Source organism: Parasteatoda tepidariorum, chromosome 4 (genome assembly GCF_982258835.1).
Source record: "Parasteatoda tepidariorum strain Cologne lab strain chromosome 4, Ptep-v5.0, whole genome shotgun sequence".
NCBI classification, from domain to species: domain Eukaryota; kingdom Metazoa; phylum Arthropoda; class Arachnida; order Araneae; family Theridiidae; genus Parasteatoda; species Parasteatoda tepidariorum.
The window spans coordinates 100,404,255-100,416,906 of NC_141758.1; the positions used below are offsets into that span (position 1 = coordinate 100,404,255).

At 34.1% G+C, this 12,652-nt stretch overlaps 1 protein-coding gene across 2 annotated transcripts in view; it reads right to left on the minus strand.

The window, feature by feature from the left end:
- Positions 1-201: 201 nt before the first annotated feature.
- Positions 202-12,652, minus strand: part of LOC147812083 (pancreatic lipase-related protein 2-like) — a 32,856-nt gene continuing 20,405 nt past the window's right edge. The window contains exons 5-7 of one of the 2 annotated variants that reach the window (XM_087161824.1): positions 8,096-8,221; positions 6,246-6,419; positions 202-598 (exon numbers count right to left, since the gene is read on the minus strand). In XM_087161824.1, coding sequence (XP_087017950.1) covers positions 321-598; positions 6,246-6,419; positions 8,096-8,221 — 578 coding nt within the window. In that variant the 3' untranslated portion in view covers positions 202-320. Of the gene's footprint in view, positions 599-3,886; positions 4,274-6,245; positions 6,420-8,095; positions 8,222-12,652 lie in introns of those variants that run through there. The other variant, XM_087161825.1, reaches the window with a different exon arrangement.

Here is a 12,652-nt window from a genome sequence, read left to right on the forward strand (position 1 = left end):
TTGTTTTATTTGCTATCAATATGAATGTAATTAATTTAATTATATTTAATTGAATAAATATAATTAATATTATAATTAATCATAATAACTTAATTAATCCTTGGAACTTGGTCGTAACAAAAGACTTCTTGTAATATGCTATATTCATTACATCGAACTTTTTCTGTATTTAAAAACTGTACTCAAACTGAACGGATGGAATAACATTGGTGAGAAACTCTTTATTACGACGAAAAATACAAAAGAGAATTGTATTTAGCAATCCATATTAGTATCCATTTTAATCTGTTTGTAAAAAGAGATCATTTGGCGAAATAGTTTCATTTCTCACAGTAAGGAGCCGATGATGTGGACCGCAAATAGAACTTCCATTGGCGCTGTTGCTGTATGTGTTGTTTGTATTTGTAGGAGTAATAGCCCATCTGCATTTTTGGGAGTTTTTCTGATGGTGTTGCGCACTCCCCTTTGTTGTACTTTTCCCACGATGAACATTCGTCTGCGGAGAAACGACAGCCGTTGTCTTTGTCCTTGATGCTCCAATAGAAGTACTCGTGTGCTCGACTGTGGCTGCAGGCCAGGCTCATAAGTTTTGCTTTAGCTTTAAAAGAACAGTCATTACTTCCATTATCATAGGAAATTACTTTATACGGAGAATTTTTTACCTCCTTATAAAGTAATGAATGTTCTAAACCAACAATCTCATAAAATGAAAGATTTTGGTTCAGCTGTTAGCGTCATTTATGGGCGATTGGCAGCTACTTCAAATTCATCCTTTAAAGAACGCTATACCACAGGAGAACTGTTTCATGGTAAATTCAGTTTCTCCTTCTTGTCTATTTTAAAGTTTAGAGAAAAGAGGTTTCAGGTGAATCTAGAATAAACTAAGAAGTCTCAAATACAAACAAATTACAGTAGGATTTCTCTCCCAATGCGTAATCCTGAGAAATCCTCTCATAATTAGTTTGCATTTTGATATTTTGAAAACTTTCCTTCATTAGAGACTTCATGGTTTACTATGAAGTCTCAAATGCAAACAAATTATAGTAGGATTTCTCTCCCAATGCGTAATCCTGAGAAATCCTCTCATAATTAGTTTGCATTTTGATATTTAAGAAAACTTTTCTTCATTAGAGACTTCATGGCTTACTATGAAGTCTCAAATGCAAACAAATTATAGTAGGATTTCTCTCCCGATGCGTAATCCTGAGAAATCCTCTCATAATTAGTTTGCATTTTGATATTTTGTAAACTTTTCTTCATTAGAGACTTAATAGTTTACTATGAAGTCTCAAATGCAAACAAATTATAGCAGGATTTCTCTCCCAATGCGTAATCCTCAGAAATCCTCTCATAATTAGTTTGCATTTTGATATTTAAGAAAACTTTTCTTCATTAGAGACTTCATGGTTTACTATGAAGTCTCAAATGCAAACAAATTATAGTAGGATTTCTCTCCCAATGCGTAATCCTGAGAAATCCTCTCATAATTAGTTTGCATTTTGATATTTAAGAAAACTTTTCTTCATTAGAGACTTCATGGTTTACTATGAAGTCTCAAATGCAAACAAATTATAGTAGGATTTCTCTCCCAATGCGTAATCCTGAGAAATCCTCTCATAATTAGTTTGCATTTTGATGTTTAAGAAAACTTTCCTTCATTCGAGACTTCATGGTTTACTATGAAGTCTCAAATGCAAACAAATTATAGTAGGATTTCTCTCCCAATGCGTAATCCTGAGAAATCCTCTCATAATTAGTTTGCATTTTGATATTTAAGAAAACTTTTCTTCATTAGAGACTTAATAGTTTACTATGAAGTCTCAAATGCAAACAAATTATAGCAGGATTTCTCTCCCAATGCGTAATCCTCAGAAATCCTCTCATAATTAGTTTGCATTTTGATATTTAAGAAAACTTTTCTTCGTTAGAGACTTCATGGTTTACTATGAAGTCTCAAATGCAAACAAATAATAGCAGGATTTCTCTCGTAATGCGTAACCCTGAGAAATCGTCTCATAATTAGTTTGCATTTTGATATTTAAGAAAACTTTTCTTCATTTGAGACTTCATGGTTTACTATGAAGTCTCAAATGCAAACAAATTATAGCAGGATTTCTCTCCTAATGCGTAACCCTGAGAAATCGTCTCATAATTAGTTTGCATTTTGATATTTAAGAAAACTTTCCTTCATTAGAGACTTCATGGTTTACTATAAAGTCTCAAATGCAAACAAATTATAGTAGGATTTCTCTTCCGATGCGTAATCCTGAGAAATCCTCTCATAATTAGTTTGCATTTTGATATTTTGTAAACTTTTCTTCATTAGAGACTTCACGGTTTACTATGAAGTCTCAAATGCAAACAAATTATAGCAGGATTTCTCTCCCGATGCGTAATCCTGAGAAATCCTCTCATAATTAGTTTGCATTTTGATATTTTGTAAACTTTTCTTCATTAGAGACTTCATAGTTTACTATGAAGTCTCAAATGCAAACAAATTATAGCAGGATTTCTCTTCCAATGCGTAATCCTCAGAAATCCTCTCATAATTAGTTTGCATTTCGATATTTAAGAAAACTTTTCTTCATTTGAGACTTCATGGTTTACTATGAAGTCTCAAATGCAAACAAATTATAGCAGGATTTCTCTCCCAATGCGTAATCCTGAGAAATCCTCCCATAATTTGTTTGTGGTGGAACTACCACTACGAAAATTAAACATCAATTCACTACTACATAAGACATGCTAACTTGATTCAACCTGGAGGTAACTATTCATTTATGAAGGTTGGTACTGTCTATTGGTCTATTCCCCACAAGTTTGCATTTTGATATTTTGAAATCTTTTCTGCATTAGAGACTTCATAGTTTACTAAGAAGTCTCAAATGCAAACAATTTATAGCAGGATTTCTCTCCCAATGCGTGATCATGAGAAATCCTCTCATAATTAGTTTGCATTTTGATATTTTGAAATCTTTTCTGCGTGAGAGACTTCATGGTTTACTATGAAATCTCAAATGCAAACAAATTATGTCACGATTTCTCTACCAATGCGCAATCCTGAGAAATCTTCCCATAATTAGTTTGCATTTTGATGTTTCAGAAACTATGGTTCATTTGAGACTTCATAGTTTTTTTTTAGTCACTTTAACTAAAGTCACTTTTCTCTTAACTTTAAATTGCATCTGTAGGTGAAAGAGAATTTCCTTGAAAGAGAAACTGAGAGAGAGAGAGACTTTTCTCTGCGTTGTAGCTTCCTCTTAATGATTATTGGGAGACAATAATTGTGCATGCATTACATTAGAGTGGATTCTGAATCATTGAGACAGAATTGGCGAGTGTCTTAATCTTTTGGTTCTAGTTTCTTTTAATGTCATCAAAGTTGAAATTTTTCAGGAAAAATATAATTCTTAAATCATCATAAACTGGGCAGACAGTAAGTATGTGTTCTATATCTTCATAACTCTTGCGAACTTTACAATTCGGGTCTTTACCGAACAATTTCGCTCCAGAGCTCGGCTTTAACTCCTGTCTCGCCCTCCATACCGGGCATTAAGGGAATAGATTGATAAGATTGGAAATTCATTGATATTGAAGTTGGAGTATATTTTTCGATCACTGACTTTTGGGATAAATTGGAAAATGTGTCTGCCCAAGTCAAAGTTTAAAAACACGTTTTTCAAATTTGAGGAGCTCAGCTTTAACTCCTGTCCCGCCCCCCATCCAGGGAAAACTATTGAAAGATCAGTTTAGATGATAAGAGTGAAAATTGATCTTCGAACTTGGTCGTAAGTAAAGACTTCTTGCAATATGCTATATTCATTGCATCAAACTTTTACTTTTCAAAAAAATTATGATTTGTAAAAACTGAACAGATAAAATAATATTAGTGAGAAACTCTTTATTACGACGAAAAATACAAAAGAGTATTTAGCAATGCATATTAATATCCATTTTAATCTGTTTGTAAAAAGAGATGATTTGGCGAAATAGTTTCATTTCTCACAGTAAGGAGCCGATGATGTGGACCGCAAATAGAACTTCCATTGTCGCTGTTGCTGTATGTGTTGCTTGTATTTGTAGGAGTAATAGCCCATCTGTATTTTCGGGAGTTTTTCAGCGGGTGTTGCACATTCCCCTTTGTTGTACTTTTCCCACGATGCACATTCGTCTGCGGAGAAACGACAGCCGTTGTCTTTGTCCTTGATACTCCAATAGAAGTACTCATATGCTCGACTATGGCTACAGGACAGGTCCATAAGTTTTGCCTTAGCTTTAAAAGAACAGTTATTACTTCCTTTATCATTGGAAATTACTTTATACGGAGAATTTTTTACCGCCGTATAAAGTAATGAATGTTCAAAATCAACTATCTCATAATATAAAGGCTTTTAGCTTAGTTGTTAATGTCATTTACACTGATGAGCAGAGGTTTCAGATTCATTCTTAAGAGAACACTATCCCGCGGAAGAACTGTTCCATGGTAAATTCATTTTCTCCTTTTTGGATATTTTTAAATTAAAAGTTAAGAGAGTCTGTTAGTCCAATCAGACGCAAAACCTCTAACAGGCAAACAGTCGTGAACTTTTCCTGCTCTAAGATTATATTGGAGTGGATTCTGACCCCTTGAGACAGGATTAGTGAGGCTGATAGTCTAGTCAGACGCAAAACCTCTAACAGGTGAACATTCGTGAACTTTTCCTGATAAGATGGCAGCAAAGATGGGATAAAAGTAATACAAAGGGCCGACACATTTACTTATTTATCTCAATAGTCAGTAATTTAAAACTATACTCCTACTTCTATGTCAATCAATTTCTAACTAACCATGGAGCGAAATTGTTCTGTAAAGACCTGAGCTGCAAAGTTTGCAAGAGTTATGTATATATCGAACACATATTTACTGTCTTCCCAGTTTATGATGATTTAAGAATTATATTTTCCCTTAATAATTTCAACTTTGATACCATTAAAAGAAACTGGAACTAAAAGAAAATAAACAAAGGAATTGAAAAGATTTTTAAAAGAATTTTTGAAAAGAGAATTGGGGATCTAAACTGATCCTTCAATAGTATTACCTGAATGCCCCGTCTGGGGGGGGGGGGTGACTGGGTTAAAGCTGAGCTACTCATCTGGGTCCGTCAACATATTTAGTAAAAAAAAAGATTTAGTTTAGTTGTCCATCTTCTTACACAAAACAAAGAAGTAGGTTGGACATTTGCTTCAAAAGAGACCTACTCTTAAATCTGAAGAACATAAAGCCTGATATTCAAGCTATAACTGAAATCCACCAAGTACAAAGCAGTCATTGAGGAAGTAAAAATGAACAACTGATTTTTCAATCTTTCAGCTTTTTTCTCACATTTTAGTTGTTAATGCTTAAGATTTTTCCAGATTACATTTAAAAAAAATTCATTTGAAAAACATGCTTTTAAACTGAAACTTGTTTAAATTATTTCGCTTCAAATATCCCCTATATCACCTATTAATCAAATATCGCCTATTAATTTTTTTCAAAAAATTTTTTTTAAGTGATACACACTTTTTTTTAAAATTTTCTTCAATAACTGGATAAAATTTGATTCATTATTTACATTTAAATTAAAATCAGGTATAATTTGGCATGCATTCAAATTTATTGATGCTCGCTTGCAGCGATGTATGTTTTTCTTTCAATCGAAAAGAAAAAAGGGGATATAAATGTCAGCCGACTTCTATGGGGGGCGGTGGGCAATAAACGGTTGACTGCACGTTTGTTGTTTTTTAATCTTCTCTTCGGGCCATCAAAAGAATTCGGAATCATCTGTAATTACAAATTAGTGCAGCTCTAGTATGACGTTAGCAAAATTAGCAAAGAGTGTAAGTAAATTTCATGAAAGAGTGTAAGTAAATTTCATGAAAAAGTGTAAGTAAATTTCATGAAAGACTTCATGTGAATTTTATGAAAGAGTGTAAGTAAATTTCATGAAAGAGTGTAAGTACATTTCATGAAAGAGTGCAAGTACATTTCATGAAAGAGTGTAGGTAAATTTCATGAAAGAGTGTAAGTAAATTTCATGAAAGAGTGTAAGTACATTTCATGAAAGAGTGTAAGTACATTTCATGAAAGAGTGTAAGTAAATTTCATGTAAGAGTGTAATTAATTTCATGAAAGAGTGTAATTAAATTTCATGTAAGAGTGTAAGTAAATTTCATGTAAGAGTGTAAGTAAATTCCAATGAAAGAGTGTAAGTAAATTTCCTTACTGTCATCAAATCCTCCTGCAATAATTTTCTTAATCCACTCTGTAGGAACGAGATATGAATAGAGATCAAGTGCAATATCTATTTCTGCTTGCCCTGCAGTTTTACATCCTGGTTGATCCTCGCCACCGTTCGGATAAAAGTCGAAATGGCCCACTTGTTGCTCAAGTCCAAAACCTGAAAGAGAGAGAAGAAAAAACTGCGAATTTAAGTTGCTGTTGATTTTTGAAATCAAATCAGAAACTACAATTTAAAAGAATGATTTTTCTTCAAGAGAGGTTAATGCGGTGAGGAAAAGAATAAAGGAAAAGCTATATTTTTTGCTAATTCTCTTACTCAGATAATGGATTCTTTGGCTGAAGTATGAGCCTTCTGAAGTGTTAAGATGCGGTAGCGCTTCGCGTTGCAAAGTAATTTACCCATCATCATTTCTCTTATCTCATTTCTATTTCGATGAATACTTTAATATTTTGCCATGTTAAATTACTTTCTTTAAAATGATGTCAAAAATTTTATACCTTACAATTCAAATTTTTTTTGACAATTATTAAATACAAAATTGAAAATCTTCTTATTATATAAAACGCTAATACGTACGTACGTATGTATGTATGTATGTATCAATAAAACCGATGATATTTCTTTTCTCGCGCTGGCAACAGTTTTCATTTTTAATTGATTGGATTCGGCGTGCAAGAGCACGTAGTCAGCAACCAGATAACAATAACCAGAGTGAGCATTATCAGGTTGTTCAATTCAGATTCATGCACTAAAAACATGACAATATTTAATTTAAACTCAATTAGGAATTAATTAGTTAGTTGAAGTGAGAATGCTTTAAGAGGCCGCTGTTGAATTGATATTTTTCTACTGGGAGCTACCTAAACGTCTAAAAAACGTTTAAGTGTTTGTATTGAATGCATTGATTTTTTTTTATATTTCGCGTTTATTTATGCATTGAATTTTCACGCTTTAAAATGCAGAATATTAGTGAAGGAATATTTGATAATTTATTTTGCTAATATGTTTCTTATTTAGCTAATGTTTTGATTTTTTCACCATGTACAATCTAAATAGCTAATATACTTTTTTTAAAAGCCAATAAGAACATTGATAGAATTCTTCTACATAAGTACAATACTATGTTTTTGATGATAAAATACTATGTCTTTGATGATAATATATTATGTCTTTGTGCTAGAACATTGTGTTCATTGGCGAGCGAGCGCAGCGAGCCATGGTTCACGGCGTGAGCCACATAGGATTGCGTAGCAATTCTCGGGGGTTGGCGAGCGCTAGCGAGCAGGGGGCGGAGCCTCCTATTAATAAATATGTATCGAAAGTTGTTTTTTTAATGGAATTATCTTAGGATAAATAAATGTTATGATTGGATGTAAAAATTTTTCAATTCACATTAAAAGTTCTCTAGGTGTAGCGAAGAATAAAATTAATATTAAGGACTCCAAAGTTTAGGCAGCCCTCCTGACCAAACTACTGTGACTACCTATCCCAGATTGCGGCTACCCCCTATATTTTGAGAATTAGAGATCTGAATCCATCGAAAAAAGGGTTTGTTTATTCAGAAAAAGTAAGTTTTTGTGTCTGATTTCGTAACTTAAAATATCTCCTGTACTAATTAATTTTCATATTTGAGGTCACCCCCGTGATCCATTAAGATTGACTCCTACTACGTGAAAGTTCGATCATTTCTCAGAGTGTTCTCTTTTTTATTTTGCTCGTTGTACATTTTCATGTCCACCTTCTTTTCTTTCATTGATTTTTCAAAACTTCTGTCATTTTTAGGATTTGTATTAGTATGTATATATTGATATATATAATGTAGATGTGATTACCTGACACAGATCCCCAAAATTTTCCAGCCCAATTGGTGTGGATGACATCTACGAAGTCGGCATCACTTCGATCCAATCTCTGGCATGCGGTCAGTTCATTGAAATCTGGACCAGCTGGATCCAAACCTAAAATATATGTCATTGAAATTTGTGATGAGTGTGATCACTGTTTTGAGATTTATTTTTTTATTTTTAATGGCTGGCACTTGGGTCGATTTCCCATTGGTCGTTCTATTCCCACTGGGTCTATTTCCCATTGGCCTCCATTCTATTTCCATTGGCTGTTTTATTCTCACTGGATCTATTTTCCATTGGCCTCCGTTCTATTTCCATTGGCCGTCTATTCACACTGGGTCTGTTTCCCATTCGCCTCCGTCCTATTCCCATTAGCCGCTCTATTCCCACTGGGTCTATTTCCCATTAGCCTCCGTTCTTTTCCCATTGGCCGTTCTATTCCCACTGGGTCTATTCCCCATTGGCCTCCGTTCCATTCCCATTGGCCGTTCTATTCCCACTGGGTCTATTCCCCATTGGCCTCCGTTCTATTCCCATTGTCAGTTCTATTCCCACTGGGTCTGCTTCCAATTGGCCTCCGTTCTATTCCCATTGGCCGTCTATTCTCACTGGGTCTATTTCCCATTGGCCTCCGTTCCATTCCCATTGGCCGTTCTATTCCCACTGGGTCTATTCCCCATTGGCCTCCGTTCTATTCCCATTGTCAGTTCTATTCCCACTGGGTCTGCTTCCAATTGGCCTCCGTTCTATTCCCATTGGCCGTCTATTCTCACTGGGTCTATTTCCCATTGGCCTCCGTTCCATTCCCATTGGCCGTTCTATTCCCACTGGGTCTATTTCCCATTGGTCGTCTATTCCCACTGGGTCTATTTCCCATTGGCCGTCTATTCCCACTGGGTCTGCTTCCCATTGGTCATCTATTCCCACTGGGTCTATTTCCCATTGGCCGTCTATTCCCACTGGGTCTGCTTCCCATTGGTCGTCTATTCCCACTGGGTCTATTTCCCATTGGCCGTCTATTCCCACTGGGTCTGCTTCCCATTGGCCTCAGAAATGACAGAATTGCTCTCTTATCGTTACCCAGAGGGCAATTGTGGCTAAGCCACAGCAGCGGAGTAGCGTCGCCCACTTCATACAACCACAAACTCGTTTATAGAACGGGTTCCATTTACACAATCTCACATAATAAAGGACATAGAACACACAGAGAGAGAAAGTTACATTCATGCTTACGGTGGGATTCGAACCCATAAACCACTTTCCCCGTAGCCTAGTACAGGAACCACAAGACCAGTGATTGGCGCAGTTATGAGATTGACCAACTATTAAATAATTTCTTTTGCAACACATTGTACTCAATTAATGCACTACACACAATTAATCTCATTTAATATAATGTAAGCTGATCAGCGTTCTCGGAAAACTAAAATCTGACAGTAAGATTTTTAAATAACGAATTTTTGAAGGAACACTGATGTACCTTGCTAATTTAATAACATAAAATAATTTCTAATTTGGTCTCTAACATAAATACTTTTTTTAAATAATTGCAAAGTTTATTTTTTCCTTTGACTACCCGATTGACGCTTGTCACTCGGGTATCAGTAGGGCATATTAGGTGGGCCAATGCTGCTCCCATAGTAAGGACAGACAGTGTGAAGAATGAAGGAACATTCATGCCTTGTCCGGGATTCGAACCTTGTCCGGGATACAGGACATTTCTGGTATGAGGTCAGCTCCCTGACCACTATACAGTCCGGTCGGCATAATTGGAAAGTAAAAGAGGTGAGTACAAGAATGTTCTTTTTGAAATTTTGCTTTTTTTTAGTTTTTTGAAGACGCTGTCAGCTTAGGTACTATCAATAGAGGTTATTCTAGACTTTTCGGAATAGGTTTTATTTTTGTAAATTTCGCTTTCTGTTCTGAATCTGTTTCTATTTCTGCTGCAAGGTACTATTTTTGTTTCATGATCAAATGCGAAGAAATACAAAATAAAGAATAGTCTGCAATATACAAAAAAAAACGTTCAAAAATTAAATCCAACGTGTTTTAATGTATACTTAAAAATAACTGAAACAAGTTAATTAAGTTTCATTAAAGGAATTTTTCAATATGTATTAGACAAAAATTTGGTAGCACTTGTAGACTATCTCTATGCTTTTAGCAGCAAGTGTTTTAGAATATTTTACATGACAAAACTGTTAGACTGATTTGTAAGATCATACTTGAAACTTTCAGAAATGGTGTTCTTTTTACCCATGCAAAACTTACATCTACCAAATTAAATTGAAAGCTTCTTTTCTTCTTCAATATCACCATAATTAAACAAGTATTTTTATGCAAATATAGCCTGATTACTAGGATGTCAGGCTTGTGTTCGTGAGAAAGGGAGTTTGAATCCCACCAGCCAAAGAGTCCCCGTGCATTAAATGGTGACTGCTGCATCTGATGGGGTCACTAGGTCCTCCAAGCTCACATAACTGGGTACTGAATTGGAGATTATTCGCTCTCTAGTTCAAGTCAAAATTACGATCTGTGGGGGAATGAATGGGTACTCCCTGTAAAATAGGCTGACGTGTGTGGCTGAAATCCTATTCTTGGCCATAGACGGCGCCACTGGAAAAACAAGAAAACTATCTGCCTTAAAAATCATCTTGATATCAAGCAGGATTGCTGGTACTAGCCAGTCGCATTAGCAACAACAAGAACAACATGTAAATATCGCAATTCTAGAGAATGATTTTAAAATTTGCTGGTATTAAAGCTAAAAAGAAGTTATTAATTTCCAAAGTTCATTATAATTTATCCGAATTTCGCATGAGTAGAAGCACACCATTTCGAAAAACTTTTTAAATGTGTTAATAGTTTTGCCACCTAAAATCTTTCAAAATATTTACTGCTAAAATAAAAAAGGTAGATTGTTTACATAGAGTTAGTAGGGTAAACTAACCAGTGAAGGAACACTTAAGCTTCGCTTGCCTTTTTAAAAATCATATTAATTTCAAAATTCGTAATTTTAGTTAAATGACAGTATCAACATATTTGTTACTAATTGCAAATTATGTAAAAAAATTGTAGAGAACTTACATAATATTGTTTTAAAGTTTTGGAGGTTCAAATAACAAGTAGTAAGAAGACCCAGTGAAGGAACAGCTCTTACCAGTGAAGGAACACAAAATTGCCCAGTAAAGGAACACTTAATTTTGGTTATATTTTAATGCTCTTTATGAATTCATTAGCCATACAAATATATAAAAACAAGACTATTTATGAAATTATAACATACAAGTACTTGTAAAATGCTAACTTCATTCTGTAATCATGAACTAGAAATTAAAGTGATGTTAAATACAAAATAAATTTTAAAAAATCATTCTTTCTTATAATTTGACAGTCAAATCTGAATCATTGTGTCATCCGATGCTGTATATTATCATTATCATTTTATTACCTTTTTGTTTACTCTTTTTCCTCTTATTTCTAGAAGCTTTTTTCTTTTTTTAAGTATTTTTTCTTTCTTTTTCTTCTCCATATTCTCTTGTTTTAACTTTTTTTAGATCTTTCAGCCTTTTGAAATTTTTGCCATTTCTCTGAAGTTAGAGCAAAAGGTAATTTATTCGTATTTCTTCTTATTTGACCTTTCTTTTTATCATCAATATTTGACCAATGTAAATGGTTCTTCCAAACTTCATCTGATTTTTCAGCAACATTTCTACAACGCCTTTCTCGAAAATAGACGGGGGAAAGGTGTCTTGAAGTTTGAGGAAAATCCATCTCTTGTTGACTTGTATCTAGAGGATCTTTAGAAGTACTGAGTTTACTTATAGAATCATTTCTTTTTTCAACTAAGAGAGGATCAGCATGAGGACTCATTTCAAATTCGATATCTAAGATGCATTCATTATCAATACTAGCTTCAGTTCCTAAGTTTGACTTAACCAAGTGGTCTTCTTTTAATACGTACTTCTTCCATATTGAAAAAAGTACAGGCTCCTGGACATTTTCGATATTAGACTCTTCAGTCAATGCTGCGTTAAAAATTTGCAACATATCTTGAGGGATTTCCCTCTCAAGCTTCTGAAGAAATTGAGTATCGTTTCTGTTTGACTCTGTTTTTTGTTGAGGAGCTTGCTTCTAAAATCTAACATAGTAAAGTAGTTTTTATAAATTATATAATCACGTTGCTATCCTATAATGATCACTTATTATCAGTTCTTGGTGCAAAAGCCAGCGAAAAAATGTTCTATTCAAATTTTTAGGATTATATTTAATTAGTTTTCGATTTGTAAACATAGTTCATTAAGTTGCCTAACATTTGACGTAACTACACACCCCATTAATAAATATAAATTATAATTTTTTCCTAAATTAAACGATTAAATTAACATTTTGAACTGAAATTATTTCAGGAATTATTCATGCAATTTTTAACAAAATTTCGGTTGTCCTCTATCTAGCAGAAGTACTTATCCTAGAGTCATGTAAAATCATATTTCACACATTACTGTTCATTCACTGGAAGTATTCCCAGTGAAGGAACAT